The 23,750-nt window shown below is 38.1% G+C and overlaps 1 protein-coding gene across 3 annotated transcripts in view; it reads right to left on the reverse strand.

The window, feature by feature from the left end:
• The window catches only part of fgf11b (fibroblast growth factor 11b), a 116,826-nt gene that overhangs the window by 18,097 nt on the left and 74,979 nt on the right, over positions 1-23,750 (reverse strand). For all 3 annotated transcript variants that reach the window (XM_061962058.1, XM_061962057.1, XM_072913822.1), the window contains 2 exons: positions 20,242-20,352; positions 18,800-18,903 (listed from right to left, as the gene is read on the reverse strand). In XM_061962058.1, coding sequence (XP_061818042.1) covers positions 18,800-18,903; positions 20,242-20,352 — 215 coding nt within the window. The remainder of the gene's footprint in view (positions 1-18,799; positions 18,904-20,241; positions 20,353-23,750) is intronic.

The following is a 23,750-nucleotide window of genomic DNA, read 5'->3' on the forward strand; positions in this document are numbered from 1 at the left end:
TAGATTGCAGAAGCGTTACTACAGTGACGTCAATCTCCGGAAATAGCCGAAGGTATTCGGAGCGTAATATTCAAAATGGCTGACTGAATTTGGGGCATTTTGTGATGTTTAGACGGTATTTTTACATACTTTGCGGATTGTTAATACAATTGGATATGGTTTAATGGATACAATGAAACACTCTACTGGCACTTTAACTCTCCATGTCATCCTAAAGTGAGATTGATCTTATAGTTCTAAACAAGACAGGTGAATATTGATTTTATACTTGTAAACAAGACAGGTGAAGTACTAATAATATACACTCTGACGCTCACCAGGTAAAATCACAAATGCGATCGTTATTCTGTGTATGGTTAAGATAAAATGTACAGCGAACAAAAAACAATGGGCAATTTAATAATGTAATATTTATGCTGATAGATACTTTAAAAGTTTTCAACTCGTTCTGACTAGGGTTGTCACGAAACCAGAATTAAAGTAGTTAACACCGATACGATTCTTGTTGCTCATTCGATATCACAATAACAATAAAAACTCAACCCACGTACTTTTAAAATTCACTTCTTTCAAACTTTCAAGTATTTAGGATCACTGTGCGTCAACACCTTTTTGCAAATAATTCAGGTCGCAAGGTAACACTATATTAAAAAACAGAAAAGCAGTGGCCTATAGCCTCCCTGTATATCTAAACAAATACTGTGAACATACATATAAATAACAACAATAGTCAACTATTTTACATTCTGAAAAGAACAGCAGTGGTGTGAATCATTTAAGTATATAAAACAAACAGTAGTGTTCTTAATATTCTTTCAATATGGTGGTAGCGTGGCAACATCATAGTATTTGTAACAAAATCTGCTAATAAAACGCTAAAATAAATATTTAAAGACAAATGTTGGTGTTTTTATTTGTTATCAGGATCAACATTTCAAACTTTTCTATAGATTACGCCTTTTTTGCTCTTTTCTTCCATTTTTGCTGTTTTTTTTGTTTACTTGATTTCAATAATGTTCCATGCGGCCATGAAAAAAGAGCACCGTTCAGTAATTGGCCCCCAAGCCACACTTTGCATTCCCGGTGAAAGAAATAAAGCAGTGATGCTCAAAATGTTGCCAAACAAGGAACAATTGTCTCTTAGCTACATTTTCTTAGCATTTCTAAAAATTATAAAGATTGGCTTGCATGCTGGAGTCGGCAACCTTCAGCATATATAGAGCCATCTGAGCCCATTTTCCAGCTAATGAAACCGCAAACTCTGATCACTAAAATGACGATAACACATCTTATAGTTTTATTCCATTTATGCTATAGCATTTATGAAACTCAAGGCAGAAAACACAGTCTGCAATTGCGATGATTGCGCAACGTAAATGCTCATAATTTATCTGAGCATTGTGTGCTTCTTTGAACTCTCTTAACGAGAGGAAGTGAGATCTCGTACCTCCCTGTACAACTTTAGCAAACAAGGTCATCCTGAGTTTAAATGCCAAGATTTCCTCCAGCAAGTGCGGGGCTGTGCCTTCTTTCCCCTGAAGAATTTTATTGAGCGTGTTAAGGTGTGCTGTCATATCCACCATAAAGTGAAGCTTTTCCAGCCACTATGTCTGTTCGAGCTCAGAAAATGTTCAGTTCAGTTTCAGTTTATTATAAACATGCATACAATACAATGTAATGCATCACATATTTCCAGTTGTTTCATTATAGCATGTCCGAAAAGGAGTAGGAAGAAGCAGAGCTTATTTAATCCTACCCCTTTTCATACCATAGCAATTTTATTCCATTTCCTTGTTCTCTGTTTGTAACAGAACAGTGAATAATAAATAATAAAGAAATAATATACCATAGTAAGTAAACAAATATTAAATACATAAATAATCATTATTTTAAAAAAGAAGGTTGAAGATGTTCTTCATAATTGTTCTTTGTACTTTGTGACCACTTGTAGTTTGAACAGTCTTTTAAACTGAATCATATTGGTGCTTTGTTTGATTTCTTTGCTTAATCCCTTCGGTAATTTAAATCCATTTACGGATATGCTAAAGGTTTTAAGTGTTATATTTCTCGTATATTTCTGGTAAGGTTATATTTCTCGTCTTTTTTGAGGAGAATTGGGTCGCAGGTTATAGTTTGCTTTGTACATAATTTTAGCTGTTTGCAAATGCACCAAATCATTGAATTTCAATATTTGTTAAACAATAAATAAAGTTTCTTGTATGTTCTCTATATCCAACAATTCATCTTTTATGGAACAATGTTAGTGAATGAAGCTCACATTTGTAGTTGTTTCCCCATATTTCTTCAAAATATATTACAATATATTACAAGATATGGTAACACTAGTGAGCAGTGGAGAATATGAGAAGATTTTTGGTCCAGAACATGTTTTGCTTTATTCATTATTGATATGTTTCTTGCAACTTTATGTTGTATATTTTTTACATGAGGTTTCTAGTTCATTTTTATCATCTATTATTAAACCCAAAAAACATGTTTTCTTCTACCCTTTCAATGTCTACTTTGTATTTGTGTTTGTATTTCTCTTCTACTGTTAAAGAATAGCATTATTTTAGTTTTAAATACTTTATGATATTGTGGTGATAATGTGGTAAGATTCGTGGCCCCCTGGTGTCCCCATTGACAGCTGATAGGTAGCTGAAAGGGGCGTGGCGCCCTCCGTTTTCTCTTCGACCCTCTGTGACGCCTGCTGTCTGTAGAAAATACTCTGCTCTTAATCATCCACGCTTTGCAGGAAACAAGTAATGGTTGGCTGTGTGTCATTATCACCAGAGGGATTTCATATCCGAGCAGATTACAAGAACTACATTAAGATATGACAGACATTTAAATATGTACAGACATTTTTTAAATATGGTGTACGGTGACATAATGACCTCATTTGGTTGCTTGGAAAAGTCATATTTCTGTATTTCATCTTCTTTAACCCTGGAGATTTTTTTCTAGTCCTTGTTTAGACTGAATTTTCTGTTTGTCCTTGGGCAACTTTGATGTTATCAAAACCTTTGTGTTGTACTGCATCTTCCTATTAAAAATAAGAGATACATTAAAGCTATAGGCACACTCGCACAATCTTTGGAGATAATTTTTTTCAGTTATAGTATCTCATAAGAAAGAGTAAGGTATCCCTTCACATTTTAGCAATCAATTGTGTTGCACTATTTTTCTCTTCAAGGGAAACCAATACTGTAGAAATGAAACAAGTATACTTTAAGTATGCCTACAGCATACTTAAAGTAGTACGAGGATTAAGACTGTGCTAGTAAACATTTGTGCTCACACTAAATATTGACACCTTGGACCCAACGGGCCTGATTTACTAAGATCCAACGACCACGCACTAAACAGCGTGTGCTATCTATTAAATAGCGTGTACTATTAGTGGGCGTGTTGCGTTGCGATTTACTAAGACTGCGTTTGCAATTATAAAAGTGGTGCAAACCGCCTTATTTAAATGAGGATTTTGCGTGTACTATATGTGGCATCACCACAGAGACACTCTTATTTAATGCACATTCATGTTATCATGCTCATACATGTGGCGTTTTGCTAGGTTTTTAAAGGGGAACATTTTCACAATTTCAGAAGGGTTAAAACCATTAAAAATCAGTTCCCAGTGGCTTATTTTATTTTTCGAAGTTTTTTTCAAAATTTTACCCATCACGCAATATCCCTAAAAAAAGCTTCAAAGTGCCTGATTTTAACCATCGTTATATACACCCGTCCATTTTCCTGTGACGTCACATAGTGATGCCAACACAAACAAACATGGCGCATAGAACAGCAAGTTATAGCGACATTAGCTCGGATTCAGACTCGGATTTCAGCCGCTTAAGCGATTCAACAGATTACGCATGTATTGAAACGGATGGTTGTAGTGTGGAGGCAGGTAGCGAAAACGAAATTGAAGAAGAAACTGAAGCTATTGAGCCACATCAGTTTGAACCGTATGCAAGCGAAACCGACGAAAACGACACGACAGCCAGCGACACGGGAGAAAGCGAGGACGAATTTGGCGATCGCCTTCTAACCAACGATTGGTATGTGTTTGTTTGGCATTAAAGGAAACTAACAACTATGAACTAGGTTTACAGCATATGAAATACATTTGGCAACAACATGCACTTTGAGAGTGCAGACAGCCCAATTTTCATCAATGAATATATTCTGTAAACATACCCTCATCCGCTATCTTTTCCTGAAAGCTGATCTGTCCAGTTTTGGAGTTGATGTCAGCAGGCCAGGGAAGCTAGGGTCGATATTCTTCTCTTGATCATCTTCGGTGGCATAAGGGACGGTGTGAGCCAAGACATCTAGGGGGTTTAGCTCGCTCGTCTGCGGGAACAAACTGCCGCCATTGCTTGCCGTGCTACCGAGGTCTTTTGTCCCTGAATTGCTCACACACTCCGGCAGATTCAATGGGGGTCTGGCGGCAGATTTCTTTGACTTTATCGTTGGAAATGCATCCGCTTTGAGTGTGGCAGGATATCCACACATTCTTGCCATCTCTGTCGTAGCATAGCTTTCGTCGGTAAAGTGTCGCGGAACAAACGTCCAATTTCTTGCCACTTTCGCATCTTTGGGCCACTGGTGCAACTTGAATCCGTCCCTGTTCGTGTTGTTACACCCTCCGACAACACACCGACGAGGCATGATGTCTCCAAGGTACGGAAAACAGTCGAAAAAACGGAAAATAACAGAGCTGATTTGACTCGGTGTTTGTAATGTGTTTGAGAAAATGGCGGATTGCTTCCCGATGTGATGTCACGTTGTGACGTCATCGCTCCGAGAGCGAATAATAGAAAGGCGTTTAATTCGCCAAAATTCACCCATTTAGAGTTCGGAAATCGGTTAGAAAATATATGGTCTTTTTTCTGCAATATCAAGGTATATATTGACGCTTACATAGGTCTGGTGATAATGTTCCCCTTTAAAGAAGCAGGAAACATGTACCACTTATTATGTGCCAAGGATTCGCTCAAGGGGGAGAGGCTGCACTTACTCCCGCTTAAGACACACAAAAATGCATAATAAAATATTTTCATATAACAAATATTTTAATGTGAAATAAACAAATGTCATTAAAAATATTAAATGACAGCAAAACACATAAATTCAATTTGTTTTAATAAGTCATTAAATCCTTTAGCAGCCATAAAATTAAAAAATTATGTTGCTGAATAGACTGTGTAACATTTTTTTATTACTGACCGTCCAAAATGTTGACACACACATAGGGCAGAGGATTATGTGTCCATCGTCTGTCTGTGCAGCGCAAGCACCAACCCTGCAGCCGTGTGTGGAACTGTCAGTTTGCCCATCCTTCTGACACGCGCAAAATAAAACAAAAATAGTGTTCACAAAATGATGAGTGTTGATAAATCATATTCCGCGTGCAAAATAATCGTATTTATATTATATTTCCCAGTGGTACTTTTCGGACGTGTTGAAATTAAACAAAAAATGTGATGCATTACATTGCATCGTATGCATGTTCGAAATAAACTGAAACTGAAACAGTATTGTAGGCGTTTTGATGATCAGCATATGTTTGGCATATTAATGAAGACAGAGACGCAAAATGGATTGCACACCTTATTTTGTTCATTTAAGAGATGCAATCCACTTTGCACACGTTTAGTTGATCAGCTTTGCGTGTGCTATCAAGTTGGCACGTGTTTTAGCACACGCAAACCTTTAGTATATCAGGTTCAATGTGTATTCACTTGTTTACAGCTTGCACCAATAATGACTTTGTGTTTAGTTTTTTAAGGAGGACAGAGGACAATGAAACTGCACTGATTTCTAAGCTGTATAGTCACTTTTCCAGTTACAAGCAAGTTCCATTACAATAGTATTGTGACTTGTGACAATATAGTAAAATGTATTTGGTGTACTCACTTTTGTGAGATAAAGGAGTCAGGTAAATGAGTAAAAAAGCAGTTAATCAATACAACAGCAGTTTCTTGTCTTTCAGTTATTGAAAATCATAACTATGGCACTTGAGGGACAGTTTATCTACCAAGCAATGAGTTTCCAGCTACATTCTCATGTGTTGGTTTTCCAGAACACATGACAAACACTGTATTGTGGACTTGGAACAACCACGATGTATATTTTGTTTAAGGATCAGCACTGTCCTCTTGTCATTAGAGATGGGTACAAACAATTTGGTGCTATGATACTAAATCAATGCAAACTGAGCCACTTGCAACTGCTATTGTGCAAGTGACGTTTTGTAAGTAATGGTGTGTCACACTTATTAGTCTCACAGAGATGCTCTTTTCAAACTTTATTAACAACCTTAAAATACCTGCTTTTGTGTATTTGGGATCCCCATAAATCCTGAAAATTTGATATCAAATCATGGAGGCATGGCGGAAACACTGTATTTATGAACTTCTTCCAAACTTGCTGCAAACGAGCCGTTTAGAATTTGAGATTTTAGAGACGTATTTTGCCTTAGTTACGTTAGCGGATATCTCCATATATGGTAGAGGTTTACCCGAAGAGCTTTGCGCGAGTCTGCCTTTTCTATTTAGTTATAGTTCAAAGTTGCAGTCAATAAATACCTTATTTTTCTTTGTACTGTTGTTGTGGGGCAGACTGGCTTGTACATGCACATGCATGCCAAAATCCTCTGCCTTTGCCATTTCTAATAAAAAAATAGCATATAGTCCTAACTTAAATCTGTCAGTAGACTTGATTTACAAACCCCGTTTCCATATGAGTTGGGAAATTGTGTTAGATGTAAATGTGAACGGAATACATCCATCCATCCATTTTCTACCGCTTATTCCCTTTTGGGGTCGTGGGGGGCGCTGGAGCCTATCTCAGCTACAATCGGGCGGAAGGCAGGGTACACCCTGGACAAGTCGCCACCTCATCGCAGGGCCAACACAGATAGACAGACAACATTCACACTCACATCCACACACTAGGGCCAATTTAGTGTTTCCAATCAACCTATCCCCAGGTGCATGTCTTTGGAGGTGGGAGGAAGCCGGAGTACCCGGTTCCAATCAACCTATCCCCAGGTGCATGTCTTTGGAGGTGGGAGGAAGCCGGAGTACCCGGAGAGAACCCACGCAGTCACGGAATACAATGATTTGCAAATCCTTTTCAACCCATATTCAATTGAATGCCCTACAAAGACAAGATATTTGATGTTCAAACTCATAAACTTTTTTTTTTTTTTGCAAATAATAATTAACTTAGAATTTAATGGCTGCAACACGTGCCAAAGTAGTTGGGAAAGGGCATGTTCACCACTGTGTTACATGGCCTTTCCTTTTAACAACACTCAGTAAACGTTTGGGAACTGAGGAGACACATTTTTTAAGCTTCTCAGGTGGAATTCTTTCCCATTCTTGCTTGATGTACAGCTTAAGTTGTTCAACAGTCCGGGGGTGTCCGTTGTGGTATTTTAGGCTTCATTATGCGCCACACATTTTCAATGGGAGACAGGTCTGGACTACAGGCAGGCCAGTCTAGTACCCGCACTCTTTTACTATGAAGCCACGTTGATGTAACAAGTGACTTGGCATTGTCTTGCTGAAATAAGCAGGGGCGTCCATGGTAACGTTGCTTGGATGGCGACATATGTTGCTCCAAAACCTGTATGTACCTTTCAGCATTAATGGCGCCTTCACAGATGTGTAAGTTACCCATGTCTTGGGCACTAATACACCCCCATACCATCACACATGCTGGCTTTTCAACTTTGCACCAATAACAATCCGGATGGTTCTTTTCCTCTTTGGTCCAAAAACAATTTGAAATGTGGACTCGTCAGACCACAGAACACTTTTCCACTTTGTATCAGTCCATTTTAGATGAGTTCAGGCCCAGCGAAGCCGACGGCGTTTCTGGGTGTTGTTGATAAACGGTTTTTGCCTTGCATTGGAGAGTTTTAACTTGCACTTACAGATGTAGCGACCAACTGTAGTTACTGACAGTTGGTTTCTGAAGTGTTTCTGAGCCCATGTGGTGATATCCTTTACACACTGATGTCGCTTGTTGATGCAGTACAGCTTGAGGGATCGAACGTCACGGGCTTAGCTGCTTACGTGCAGTGATTTCTCCAGATTCTCTGAACCCTTTGATCATATTACGGACCGTAAATGTTTATCAGTTTGAACATCAAATATGTTGTCTTTGTAGCATATTCAACTGAATATGGGTTGAAAATGATTTGCAATTCATTGTATTCCGTTTATATTTACATCTAACACAATTTCCCAACTCATATGGAAACAGGGTTTGTAGAAGCGTTAAAAACTACAACATGGCTAACGGGGTAGAAACACAGTCAAAGGGGGCTTGGCCTGTAGGATGACTAAATAAGAAAAAATAAATAAATAAATAATAATAATAAAAAATGCCCACAAAAAGGCACATCCTGAAGAGACAGTCAAAAAGCAGCCTGTTAAACATAATGTATGCACCATTACATGTTATGTAAACCACATGGAAGTGTTTTAAATGTTGAAATAGACCCTTTTAACATTGCAACAACAGTCCTGAGGTTCAACACTGCACACTCATTTAGTCGCAGCACTCTTCACAACTGGACAAAAATTCCTGCACCAAACACGATCACGGCGAGCGAGGTGCATTCACTAAACCGCTGTATTCTCAATATCAACCTGACAACAAAAGCAGGTCGTTTTTTGCGCGTCCTTTGTGTTCTGTATTGCTGCAATAATTACGACAATTAGTCGCAGATTTTATTTCATATTGTTTTATTTTGTAATGTATTTATATACTTTAAGTACTCATACTGCTATTCTAGTCCACTTGCATGTCTCCAAATTCTTTAAAATTGTACGGCATTAATTTGTATGTTTTCCATTTTTTAAGTGCCATTCAGACACCGTTTAAGCAAATGTACAGTTTCAAAAGCAGCAATTTGACACCGGTATTGGTTAAATTGTGAAAAATACCCCTCCCAGTTGTCATATATGGTGAGATTTAGGTCAACGGAACAGTTGTATAATTCACGACCCAACGAGTGGAAGAAGTAGTATTTAATATACAACGATAAACATTTTTATCACCTTTTGAGGCAACGTTCAGAAATGTTTCCTCATTACTCTCATTCTCCTGGGGTTCCTTTAAATGTAAAACCAAATATGTACCTAAGATTTAAACAGAAATCTGCAAAGAACTGTGCCGTTCTACCTTCAATCCCTTCTTGCACCATTAAATCAGTGTGTTAGACACACTTGAGAGAATAATATGCGGTCATAAAATCAAATATGCAAGACATTACACTAAAAGACAGGTGTTCAGTTGTACAGCACCTACATAATACCATGTGCATGCATGAATGAATGTGCGTGAGTGCGTGCATACATTTATTTGTGTGGGCTGCATTACAGCTTTTTACTGCAGCAGAGGAAATCCCCACTCTGTTCACAGACGTAAAGCATACCAAGCAGGGGCTCAGAGGATGATAAGAGTTGGTGCATTTACCGTATTATAGATCATTTTGCACATAATTGTTCTCATATCCTTCAGTAAAACCAACACACTCAAAACCTCCCAAAAAGAAGTGTGCATCACAGATGTATTATGATGATGTCTTGTGTGCAGTGATGGACAGTAACAAGCCACATGTAGCTTAACTACATTTTCCAGTAGCTTGGTGGTACTTTTTTAACGGGTAGCTTTTCCTGTAGCTTAGCTACTTTTAGACCCATGAATCGAGGTAGATTACATCAAAGCTACAAGCTACAAAGACAGAAATTGGACTGCGAATCCAGGCCCAAAAAATACATAGAAAATGCAATGACCTGGATGAATGAGAACATCCATACATATGTTTGGAGAAAATCCATGATGATTGGTTGGTGTTGGTATGGTAAGTCACAATTGGCTTAGGGCGAAACCTTACGGACTTGCTAATCAGAGGCAAGATAAGGTGGGTCTCAAACTAATAAGCAAAATCATAACGGACACGCACTCATGTCACATGGCGACGAGGGAGTCGGACACAGAAGTACGCTTCAAGCTGATGACTGGAAAAAAAACAAACAAAAACATAACGGAATCTCCCGCAGATTAAATTTGTCCTTTAGTAATGAAGATGACGTGCAGGACACCCATAAAAATACGTGCCTTTGGCCACATTTAAACTAATGCATTTAGAGAAAACAATGCCCAAAACCTTAGTGTTTAGCTGTTTACTCTAAAAAACGAAATCATAACTGCTCTCTTCATCTACAATGTCCAACATACATTTTGAACACACATTAAGGTGACTTGAGTTCATGAAACGTTTTACTGCACATAACCATTACCCATATTTGCCAACCCTCACAAATTTTCCGGTAGACTCCCGAATTTCAGTGCCTCTCCCGAAAATCTCCCGGGACAACCATTTTCCCGAAAATCTCCCGATTTCCAGCCGGACTACTATATTGGGGGTGTGCCTTAAAGGCACTGCCTTTAGCGTCGTCTCTCACCTGAAAAGGAGACTATTATATATGTTTCCGTTATCCATAGGTTTATCTATAACCCATAAAGTAGGCAGGCACGGAGCTATTTCTCAGCGTGTGTTTATTCCAGCCGGGATGTTAATACACTGACACACAACATGCGGATGCCCATCATGCATTGCTTCAAAACTACGGCAAGTTGTACTATCCAAAATTTCCACCCGGACAAACAATATTGGGGGCGTGCCTTAAAGGCACTGCCTTTGGCGTCCTCTCTCACCTGAAAAGGAGACTATTATATATGTCTCCGTTATCCATAGGTTTATGTATAACCCATAACACGGTGACCGAATGGATATAGTCACTCATGAACGGTCAGAGAAGCACAAGGCGGCGGCAACGCAGTATTATGGGCCACCTTGCAAGCAACATTTCGTTCTCATTTGCGGATGTTTTCAACAAATCCGTGAAGGATATGTTCCCGGATTCAGAGATCGCTCGCCAGTACTCAAATAGCAGAACAAAAGCTACTAAAATAGTGAAAGGTAAGTGTCATTTTTTTTTAAGTAAGCAGCAAGTAGTAGAACAACTGTGTTTTCATTATTGATTATTGTACTGTATATATATATGTATATACATATATATATATATTAGAGATGTCCGATAATATCGGCCTGTCGATATTATCGGACGATAAATGCGCTAAAATTTAATATCGGAAATTATCAGTATCGTTTTTTTTATTATCAGTATCGTTTTTTTTGTTTGTTTTTTAAATTTTAATTTTTTTTAATTAAATCAACATAAAAAACACAAGATACACTTACAATTAGTTCACCAACCCAAAAAACCTCCCTCCCCCATTTACACTAATTCACACTCATTCACACAAAATGGTTGTTTCTTTCTGTTATTAATATTCTGGTTCCTACATTATATATCAATATATATCAATACAGTCTGCAAGGGATACAGTCCGTAAGCACACATGATTGTGCGTGCTGCTGGTCCACTAATAGTACTAACCTTTAACAGTTAATTTGACTAATTTTCATTAATTACAACTTTCTATGTAACTGTTTTTATATTGTTTTACTTTTTTTTTTATTCAAGAAAATGTTTTTAATTTATTTATCTTATTTTATTATTATTTTAAAAAAGTACCTTATCTTCACCATACCTGGTTGTCCAAATTAGGCATAATAATGTGTTATTCCACGACTGTATATATTGGTTGATATCGGTATCGGTTGATATCGGTATCGGTAATTCAAGAGTTGGACAATATCGGAATATCGGATATCGGCAAAAAGCCATTATCGGACATCCCTAATATATATATTTATATAAATATAAGAAATACTTTAATTTCAGTGAATTCTAGCTATAAATATACTCCTCCCCTTTAACCCCACCCCGCCCACCCCCCACACCCCCAATCTCCCGAATTCGGAGGTCTCAAGGTTGGCAAGTATGCCATTACCAGCTGTTCCAAAACAACACAACACACAAGTAGTTGTTTTGTTTTTTTGCCAAGCTATAGATAGATTCTGTTTTTTTTTTACTGTAGGCAGAGAAAATGAATAACATTATAGGGGTGGGCCAAAGAAAAGGCAAACTAAAAAATACATACAGTGGGGTGTGGGTACCCCTAGAGGTAGTTGAGGGTGTCCCCAGCTAAATGACAGATAGTTAATAGTAACGGACCCTTATTGGGTCCATTTGTACACTCTCAGTTACATTGATATTAGACATGTGGGCCCATAGATATAAATGCTGTTAAATGTAGCTTTGATGTAGCAAGCTACTTTGCTGTGTAGCTTGTAGTGTCGCTTGCTACAATTTTCCGGGGATAGCTTCACCTGTAGCTTAGCTACTTTAATCAAGAATACATTTTAGCTTAGCTTACTACATTTTCCAAGTAGCTTGCCTACCACTGCTTGTGTATAACATAACACGATGCATTTATTTTTGGCTCTACTTATTTTTGATTACTCTCCTGAACACAATATTAAGACTGGGAAAAAAATACAAGCATTTAAATTTTGAGCTGGTGGATTTTAACTGTAAGAACATCAAAATTAAAAGAAAAGGATCAAGAAAAAAAGAAAATGAATGCAAAGAGACTCAGTAAGCTGGTAAACATGCAGATCACCAGCTGATTGAAATTTACAGACCATAGCCTTAAAAAGTCAAAATTTGCGCTTTATCAGTTGTTGTTTTTTTCGTCAGACTTTTACAATGTCCTGACCTCTTGATACACTGCATCATTGTTGCTAATTTTCTTAAAATACACTGACCTCGGATTTCCACTGAATGCGGAACAATCGGGCCGCGGACCGGCAGATGTGCACCAGCGGACATGCTGTTGCCGCTCCGCATTGCAGCCCTAAACGTACGCATAGTTTCTCTTTTTTTCGGACGCTGCAAAAAATGTATTCAATTTAGCTAAGATCTGGTAGTATTGGACAGGAAGTCATGTACAAACACAAAATAAGGTATCTTATCAAAATAAAATACTCCAACTTTAAGGCAGATCGTATTTTACACTTTGAAAGGTCCTAATGGCCGGCATCGAACATGATGTCAACTTGTTAACGGTTTTTAGACTTAATTTCATCTTGTTGACACACATGGATGAGGATTTTCAGATTTTGGAGGTCCAAAATTAAAGAATGTTGTACATGCATATCCCAGGTAACTAAATGGGAATACGGGAGCCAGTGTCAAATATCAGCTGATACGGGGACTGGGAAAGCAGGGGAGTGGTTGTTGTGACAGCTCGCCGGGGATTATGTTTCTGTTGTATTGTTGCTGGCTGCAAAAAATAAAGTGGTTTATCAAGATGGGACCGAGTTTATTTGGTTCTGCTTCTCTGGAAGGACAGAATAAACTTTTTTGTGGTTCGCTTTATTACCACTTCCCTTATCATGTGAGTACGCGCGGATTCAGGAGATCTCGTAAAAGTCTGCGCTATTTCGCTGCACGACGTTAGAGGATCTAATAATGGACTGTCCTTAAACGTCTCGACCCAATTTAAGGCCCTCATTGTAGCTGACTGCAACCCAACAACCAGAAAAATATATTCTTCAAGTTAAATGCTATATAATGCTATACATACTAATTTTAGGGGGCCCAGAATGAATTAATGTAATTTTAATTATTTCTAACAGGGATAATTTATTTGAGATATAAGCATACTTGCCAACCCTCCCGGATTTTCCGGGAGACTCCCGTAATTCAGCGCCTCTCCCGAAAACCTCCCGGGACAAATTTTCTCCCGAAAATCTCCCGAAATTCAGGCGGACTCAGGTCCATGAGGACCTGAGTCCGCTAACCCACAATATAAACAGCGTACCTGCCCAATCACGTTATAACTGTAGAATGATGGAGGGCGAGTTCTTGGTTTCTTATGTAGGTTTATTGTTAGGCAGTTTCATTAACGTCCTCCCAGCGAGGCAACAACACACAACAACAGCAGTCACGTTTTTGTATACCGTAAAGCAGTTCGTCTGCCGTAAACAGCAATGTTGTGACACTCTTAAACAGGACAATACTGCCATCTAGTGCATTTGATGAAAGCACTTTTGTGCGTGCCTCACATCAATGCATCATCAGAGAGGGTGTTCAGCATGGTTCAAAAAATAATGACAGAGAATAGAACAAGGATGAACAATTCAACCCTTAACTCAACAATGAGTAGATGAGTGTTATGTGTGTGTATATGTGTAAATAAATGAACACTGAAATTCAAGTATTTATTTTATATATATATATATATATATATATATATATATATATATATATATATATATATATATATATATATATACATATATATATATATATATATATATAATAAAATAAATATATATATATACGTATATATATATATATATAATAAAATACATATATATATATATATATATATATATATATATATATATATATATTATCTATATATATATGAAATATTTGACTTGGTGAATTCTAGCTGTGAATATACTCCTCCCCTTTTAGCCACGCCCCAACCACGCCCCCAACCACGCCCCCATCCCATCCCGACCACGCCCACCCCCCCTCCCCCTCCCCCCACCTCCCGAAATCGGAGGTCTCAAGGTTGGTAAGTATGGATGTTGGAGCCAAAATTCCTTATTTGTTTATATTGTTTTTATTTTATTTTCTCTAATTGATTGTTTGGTTCAGCATGTTGTATTTCCTTTTTTGGCAGATTGCTCCGCCCACTTCCTGTTAAGAACCAGGAAGTGTCGACAGAGAGGGGACTGTTGCTATGGTGGGGTTACCATGGCAGCCTCCTTAAATTAGGTTCAGGTGTGAGCATGGGCAGGGCGATAGGAGGACAAACAGTTTTCGACCGTGTGGTGTCGTGTGGTGTCTTGTCGTGACTTGTGGTGACAATGCTGGTATAATGTGCCATTCAAGGTTAGCATACTTTGCTATACAACTTACATTTGATTTAATTTAGATAGCTTGTAATAAACGGATTGTCATATCCAAACACAGTTCTACAGTACTGGACATTCTATCATTTACACGCGTCAAACTGATCAACACAGTCGCCCTCGGTACCAGCCTAAAGGTAAGGGCTGTACAATGGATATAAGTATTTTGAGTTATGAGCTTCTTTTTGTGTCGTCTTCTCAAGAGTTCAAGAGTTCAAGATTGTTTATTGTCATATGCACAGTTAAACAGACAGTTTTAAGATTTTCATTGTACGGCAAACTGTCTGTTTAACTGTGCATATGACAATAAACAATATTGAACTCTTGAACTCTTGAGAAGACGACACAAAAAGAAGCACGTAACTCAAAATACTTATATCTCAAATAAATTATCCCTATTAGAAATAATTGAAATTACATTAATTCATTCTGGGCCCCCTAAAAACTAGTATGTATAGCATTATATAGCATTTAACTTGAAGAGTATATTTTTTTCAGATTTTAGTCTTTTTTGACAGGCTTTCTTCACTTGGCTTTATTGCATTTATAGACTCCTGTGTCAGTATGGTCAAAATAATAGTATTGCTTTTCTCGTACTGCTTCGCCGAGTCCGCTACATACCCACCTTGGTCTCAGTGTTTTTTTGATGATTTATTTCTTCAATTCAATACATGTATAGCTCGACTTACGAGCAGAAATTGGTCTGTCTCCCGGCCAATTGTTATGCTTTAAGTGGCGAACCAACATTGGAGTTATGAGCCTCCACATCGTTAGTTGCCGTAGCCATAACAGCCGGTCTTACTTGCTAACAATGGCTTATAGCTGAAGATTGACATAACTCTGTTTTCCAGCCATGGCAAGGAAGAAAGTAAGTGTGAAGGAGAGTGTTGAGACGAAAAAGTGGATGAAGTAAATAAATAACTCATCAAAAACGTGAGCAAACTTGGTGAAGAAATTTGAGCATATCTCTGTTAGTCTGCTAGAAGCAGGAGGATTTAAAACACCTGCTGAGTACATTGAAAAATGTATCTAAATGTTGGACATTTACCCATTAAATAATAGAAACACTGCTGATGGTGTGTTTGATGGAGCTTTGTCATCGAACCAATTAAGTGTGAGGTACCACTGTAATCCACTTCTGCTTCCGAGCATTTTCCTTCAGACTCACACTCTACATTTCCATGATTGGAAAAACAAAGGTATTACGTGAGTAACACTGGGTGTTGGCTTGATCTTACAGGGTTCACCGTGGTATGCACGTTCGGGGCAGCATGATGTGGTGGGTAGAGCAGCCGTGCCAGAAACCTGAGGGTTGCAGGTTCGCTCCCTGCCTCTTGCCTTCCAAATCACTGCCGTTGTGTCCTTGGGCAGGACACTTCACCCTTGCCCCCAGTGCCACTCACACTGGTGTTGCAAATTAGTGATTTTAATAAAAAAAGGTATTTCAGTTTGTAGTTTGAAGAGACATTTAATATGTTTCAAGTGTATGAAGTTGTATCAAGTTAAGTCAGTAAATGGGGAACACGTTCAATGTCCCACAACAACATCGGCGACAAAACGGTGTCTAGTACTACGTTTACTCTGCAGGCCAAAGTGGACCAAATCGGTATTTTTTAAAAATCCAATATTTTCTAGTTGACAATTAAAAATGGGATCTTTATCAGACTCCAGTATAAAAGCGTACACACCCCAATGTGGCTTCGACGTCACTTTTATGCACAGTTCCATAAAGTGAAAACAAATTAACTCATACTTGCCAACCCTCCCGGATTTTCCGGGAGACTCCCGAAATTCAGCGCCTCTCCCGAAAACCTCCCGGGACAAATTTTCTCCCGAAAAACTCCCGAAATTCAGGCGGAGCTGGAGGCCACGCCCCCTCCAGCTCCATGCGGACCTGAGTGACGTGTTGACAACACACAACAACAGCGTCTACCGTAAAGCAGTTCGTCTGCCGTAAACAGCAATGTTGTGACACTTTTAAACAGGACAATACTGCCATCTACTGTACATGCATATGTGACCCACCCATAATGTGTCACATTTTTGTGTTGATTTATTTATTTTATTTTGTGGTTTGAATTCATTTTTGGAGCTGTCATTACACATTTATCAGTATTCACATTGGTCAGTAGGGGGCAGTAGGGCGTTTCTTCCCAATTGAATGCTATTACCTGCAGACCGGAAGTGTCTTGTCATTCTGATGAGCGCGACCAGTCTGTGAACAATTGAAACGTCCTGTGTGCTTTTTCCTCCTGTATAACAGGTTAGTTTTGGTGAATCAACTCACTGAATAATATCCATGTGATCTTTATAAGTTTAAGTACACATTCTGATGGTGGAGCCTAACTCTAAAGTGTTTGTGAGTTGTAGTTTGTATTTGTGAATTAATCCAGTGCACAGCTGAAGTAATCAATACAAAAAGGCGATGTGAGTGCGCAATGTTTATATAGGAACTTCTGATCCTAATTCAGACTCCCAAATTAGAGCTCCCGTTTTCTTATTGATTTTATAATGTATATTTGTATAATGTGTGTGTTCTGAAATAGTGACAGAGAATAGAACAAGGATGGACAATTCAACCCTTAACTCAACAATGAGTAGATGAGTGTTATGTGTGTGTATATGTGTAAATAAATGAACACTGAAATTCAAGTATTTATTTTATTTATATATATATATATACATATATATATATATATATATATATATATATATATATATATATATATGTATATATATATATATCTTAACCACGCCCCCAACCACGCCCCACGCCCCACCCCCGACTACGCCCCCGCCCCCACCCCCCACCTCCCGAAATCGGAGGTCTCAAGGTTGGCAAGTATGAATTAACTTGACCGGATTCCGTCAATGAACAAGGAAGTGGAAATTAAATTAAAAGAAATTAAAGTAATAGAGTTTATGAATGGATGTATACATAGTGTAATGTATTTGGGAGGATGCTCATATTTTTCAACTCACTTACATAACATATATATTTTCATCTACTTCTACTACATATAGCTTAATAAGCTTATTATTTGCACACTATTGACTAGTGATGCACCGAAAACTTGGCGGCCAAAAAAATACTTTACTCAATTTTAAAGCTTTTTGGAACACACTGACAAAAAAAAATTCCGATATGCGCCACTTGAGGGCAAACAAATAAGATTCGGTGTGTAGTGTGAACGGGGCCTAGGATACGTACGCTTTCCCAACCTAAAGCATGCCCACATTTTTTGCATTCTAATTGTTTTACTCCGCTCCTTGGCCAAATACAGGCTAGTCTACTAACAGTTTTTCACCCTATCGGTCTCCACAGCACCTCTCTGTTTTTTTACCCAAGAGGTGTTTGACCATGAAGATATTTCATTTCCACAATACATTTCCTTTTCCACCCAGGCAGAGCAAGACTATAATCCACATGACCAGTCCGGAAGTCCCACTAAGTCAGGGCAAAACATTTAGTCCAATGAAAGCCCTTAAATGTTGTTACTTTTAAATATATATTTTATAGACACAAGGCAGATGTTCATTTTGATATATTTTTAAGTGGATAAAACAATCGATTATTTATGGTGTCTTGCCAAACTCAAAAGTCTAATAGAATTAGACACCAGAGCAATACTAAACATGTAACTGACAGACATCAAAACCTTTAAATCCAAAATGACAGTAGCCGATAAAAGCCTTCCTTGTAGTCCCTCTTAATATTATTACAGGGAGAATCCCTTATCAGTAACCGCTAAAAAGCCTTTCAAGAACGATCAGGATCATGCATCACAACACTTGAAGCTTACCTCCCCAAATCACAAACTCCTGCAGTGATATTTTGGGCTTTTTGCAGACTGAGCTGCACGGAATACTTACAGAGGTATAGAGGTATCCTTCACTATTCATGGCAAGATACAGCCCCGTCTTTGCACCCTGGATTGCCACAATCCGCAGTCCTACTGGAATTAAGTTGAACTGTGCTAAATTGGATAAAAGGAGTTTGGGGAATGTACACAGAAAGAGAGAGAGAAATTGAATGTCAGACGGGTGTGCATTCAAACTATAACACAAGAGCAAAGATCTGGTTTCATTTTCATTCTACAATGTCACAGTCCTAGTGGCTGCGGTATCTCTGCTGCATGCCACATCTCCCTTTTTGCCCAAAAGCTGTGACCTCTCGGAGTTTATGTTGCAGCAAACTCTACACGGTGTCACCTTCACTAAGCTTAACGCTCCCTCTAAAACTGGATAATAGCGGGATGCTCTACCTCAGCAAATGGGGCTTGGAGCAGAGCTAAAAGTGGATAGTTAGACACAGCACCTGAGCAGCTCTCTGGTCCAAAGCTAAGATAGTAAAAAATGACTGTATGTAGAAAATTGAAGAAATTAAAGTTTGAATGGAGAGTATTAAAACTGCAGTGTGCATATGTGCCTTTTGTGCAGAGGGTCACATCTCCAAATTCAATTAAACTTACAGGGATAGTGCATCGTTTGTGACTCAAAAGATGACATTCCATTTCTAGCGGTCAGATGATGTTCGTATAACGTCAGAAACAGGAATTGGCAATATCACCATTGGGCATATGCATTCCACTGAGGATGTTAGGTTTCTACCGTGTGTTTTAGAATGATTGAGATTAGAGATGTCCGATAATAAAATGTAATCTCGGAAATTATCGGTATTGTTTTTTTTATTATCAGTATCGTTTTTGTTTTGTTTTTGTTTTTTGTTTTTTTTAATTAAATCAACATAAAAAACACAAGATACACTTACAATTAGTGCACCAACCCAAAAAATCTTCCTCCCCCATTTACACTTATTCACACTCATTCACACAAAACGGTTGTTTCTTTCTGTCATTAATATTCTGGTTCCTACATTATATATCAATATACTGTATATCAATACAGTCTGCAAGGGATACAGTCCGTAAGCACACATGATTGTGCGTGCTGCTGGTCCACTAATAGTACTAACCTTTAACAGTTAATTTGACTCATTTTCATTAATTACTAGTTTCAATGTAACTGTTTTTATATTGTTTTACTTTCTTTTTTATTCAAGAAAATGTTTTTAATTTATTTATCTTATTTTATTGTATTTTTTTTTTTTCAAAGTACATAATCTTCACCATACCTGGTTGTCCAAATTAGGCATAATAATGTGTTAATTCCACGACTATATATATCGGTTGATATCTGTATCGGTAATTAAAGAGTTGGACAACATCGGAATATCGGATATCAGCAAAAAGCCATTATCGGACAACCCTAATTGAGATGTAACAACAGAAGAAGAACAAGCGCCACCCACTTACAAAAAGAGCTGCTCTCATCTCTTGTACTATCCATGGTGCCATCAGGCTGCATTTGAAGGTAGTATCCATGTTGGCTGTACAAGCGCGTAACAATGCCTTTCAGCTGTGGATCTGCAAAACAACACATTTGAACAAAACATCACTTATCAATTCAAACTTCAGCCTTGAAAGGTAAAATGGTTAAATCTGAGTATTTATTTTTTGTTGTGTTTCTGCAATCACTGTCCTATTAAGTCTGCAAGTTAAAGGCCTACTGAAACCCACTACTACCGACCACGCCGTCTGATAGTTTATATATCAATGATGAAATCTTAACATTGCAACACATGCCAATACGGCCGGGTTAGCTTACTAAAGTGCAATTTTAAATTTTGCACGAAATATCCTGCTGAAAACGTCTCGGTATGATGACGCCTGCGCGTGACGTCACGGATTGTAGAGGACATTTTGGGACAGCATGGTGGCCAGCTATTAAGTCGTCTGTTTTCATTGCAAAATTCCACAGTATTCTGGACATCTGTGTTGGTGAATCTTTTGCAATTTGTTCAATGAACAATGGAGACAGCAAAGAAGAAAGCTGTAGGTGGGAAGCGGTGTATTGCGGCAGGTGTTGTGCTGGAAAACGCACCCCCACCGTAGAATGCACCCCTTGACTGTTGTGCCGGATAACACAGCCGATGTTTCATTGTTTACATTCCCGGAAGATGACAGTCAAGCTTTACCATTGGCCTGTGGAGAACTGGGACAACAGACACTCTTACCAGGAGGACTTTGAGTTGGATGCGCAGACGCGGTACCGTGAGTATGCATGCAGCTGCGGCTTCCAAACATTTGATCGCTTGCCCGTACGTGCGTGCCGCTATGTGCATGTCACGTACGCAACTTTGGGGACTTTGGGGAAATATATGTGCTGTATGAACTTTGCGGAGGTGAACGATACTTTGGGCTATGGGATTGAGTGTGTTGTGCAGGTGTTTGAGTTGTATCGGCGGGTTATATGGACGGGAGGGGGGAGGTGTTTGTTATGCGGGATTAATTTGTGGCATATTAAATATAAGCCTGGTTGTGTTGTGGCTAATAGAGTATATATATGTCTTGTGTTTATTTACTGTTTTAGTCATTCCCAGCTGAATATCAGGTCCCACCCGCCTCTCACAGCATCTTCCCTATCTGAATCGCTCCCACTGCCCTCTAGTCCTTCACTCTCACTTTCCTCATCCACGAATCTTTCATCCTCGCTCAAATTAATGGGGAAATCGTCGCTTTCTCGGTCTAAATCGCTCTCGCTGCTGGTGGCCATGATTGTAAACAATGTGCAGATGTGAAGAGCTCCACAACCTGTGACGTCACGCTACTCGTCTGCTACTTCCGGTACAGGCAATGCTTTTTTATCAGTGACCAAAAGTTGCGAACTTTATCGTCGATGTTCTCTACTAAATTCTTTCACAAAAATATGGCAATATCGCGAAATGATCAAGTATGACACATAGAATGGACCTGCTATCCCCGTTTAAATAAGAAAATCGCATTTCAGTACGCCTTTAAGTCAGATCCGCCCTGCAGTATTTGAATGGTTCCTGTTAGCTACCCTCCTCTTTTTTTTTTAAAACTTATTGGACTTTTTGTAAACCCATGCTAACAAAATAATAGTAGTAAACATGTCAGCATTATTGGGAGCCTGTTATCAAGATGACATGAACATCTTGCTTGTTTCTGCCTTGCAGTATCACTCTGTTGATACTGCAAGGCAGTGCTAAAGGTGTACTTTAGCACTCTCAGAGAAAATCACACTCTTTTTGTCTAAATTAGAAAAATTTCATTGTCATATGATATCATAACAACTTTATTTACAAAGCCCTTTAAAATCCATCAATATGATATTAGGGATGCCGGATCAACATTTTTGGCCTCAGATCCGATCCTAATATGAGGTTCGAGAAATGAAATAGTTTTCTAAAGTAAACACAATTACACATTTTTATGAATCTTATCTTATTACATTTAGTATTGTTGTGAACCCGATGATCTAATAAATTTTATGGTATTGAATACTACACATCATTTCTAAATAACATAATGTGGCTAGTGCACAATAACTAAACAACAGCTCTCATTGAAATCATTCTAGTTTGTAAACAATAACAAAGAATTACAACAATTTTTATTTTGTAATGGTATGAACAAGAAAAACAAAATCCATCTAATCACTTTAGTACCATTTATATACTGAATACCAGGGTTTCCCCTAAACTGCCAAGATACCTGTAGCGGTGGGGGCGTGGTTATGGGCATGTTCACCGTGACGTCATCAAGTATTTTGCATAATTTGCTATGATGATATGATTTTCTTTAAAAAGGCTCAACAATGTATACATACATTTAAAACAAATCTGTTATTATGAATTAGTATTAACATATATATATTTTCATTGTTTATGCATATTTCCAATTGTTGCTGCCTTTTGTACAATGTACTTTACTTTTTTTCGAGTGTTTCAAGACTTTTTTTTTTTTTTTTTTAAACAACTAGCAACACATCTAGCACCTTCCTATGGTGTTATTTTAAAATGTACTAGTGTTTAGACACTCTTAACTTCTGTCACATGTACCCTGACGAAAGAGGCTAGCTGCAGCGAGCATGACGTCACACTTGCTTGAAGTTGGACTTGCTCTTCTTAAAAGCCACCACTGTCCTCTTAATATTTGCACATTTTGTAGATGGCTGTCCGCGGGTATATCTGCAATATATATAAAAATTCTGTCCACATTGCAGACATGCTGACAACGCTCCAGACAGTCAGCATGGCGTGCGTTTTGTTTACATCCGGTTTTGGTAGCGCGGTTTTCGGTGATCAAAGTTTTTGATACATCACTTGCCAATAGTGTGCAAATAATAGACTATATATATATATATATATATATATATATATATATATATATATATATATATATATATATATAATCAATTCATACTGTAACAAACAGCTTGTGTTAATGTTTTATGTTTGTGTGGTTCTGATTTTATGTCAGTTTTTCCCATTGTCACAAACATACCGTCCGTGCCTGAAAAGTGATTGGCGGAGAATGAGGAAATAATGCTGTGTGTCCGGCAGGGAAGCGCGTACTCACAAGATAAAAAGTGTTTGCACGGGAGTTAAAACCTGTTGGAATTGTGCCGTTTGTTATCATAAGATTGCTAATAAAACTTAAAAATATCGTCGGACTTTGTGATTTCTTCTGGGGGCTACAATATATTATATTACTTTAATTTGTTTTCAAGTAAAAAAAAAAACCCCTTATTTTTAAAGGGTGGTGTTAATAAAAATGCAGTGGCGGCGCGCCACATTCAATTACATCAGGGGAAAAACTGGATACTATATTAGGTGTTAATCATCAATTACCTCTACTTTACATTGAAGCTATAGCGGTTAGCTTCCTGTGTCATGCTGCTTGGTGTGTGTGTGTATCATGCTTAAGCATTCCTTTCCTATAGTCCTCCATTGATAATG

Source organism: Nerophis lumbriciformis, linkage group LG09 (assembly GCF_033978685.3).
Source record: "Nerophis lumbriciformis linkage group LG09, RoL_Nlum_v2.1, whole genome shotgun sequence".
Classification (NCBI taxonomy): domain Eukaryota; kingdom Metazoa; phylum Chordata; class Actinopteri; order Syngnathiformes; family Syngnathidae; genus Nerophis; species Nerophis lumbriciformis.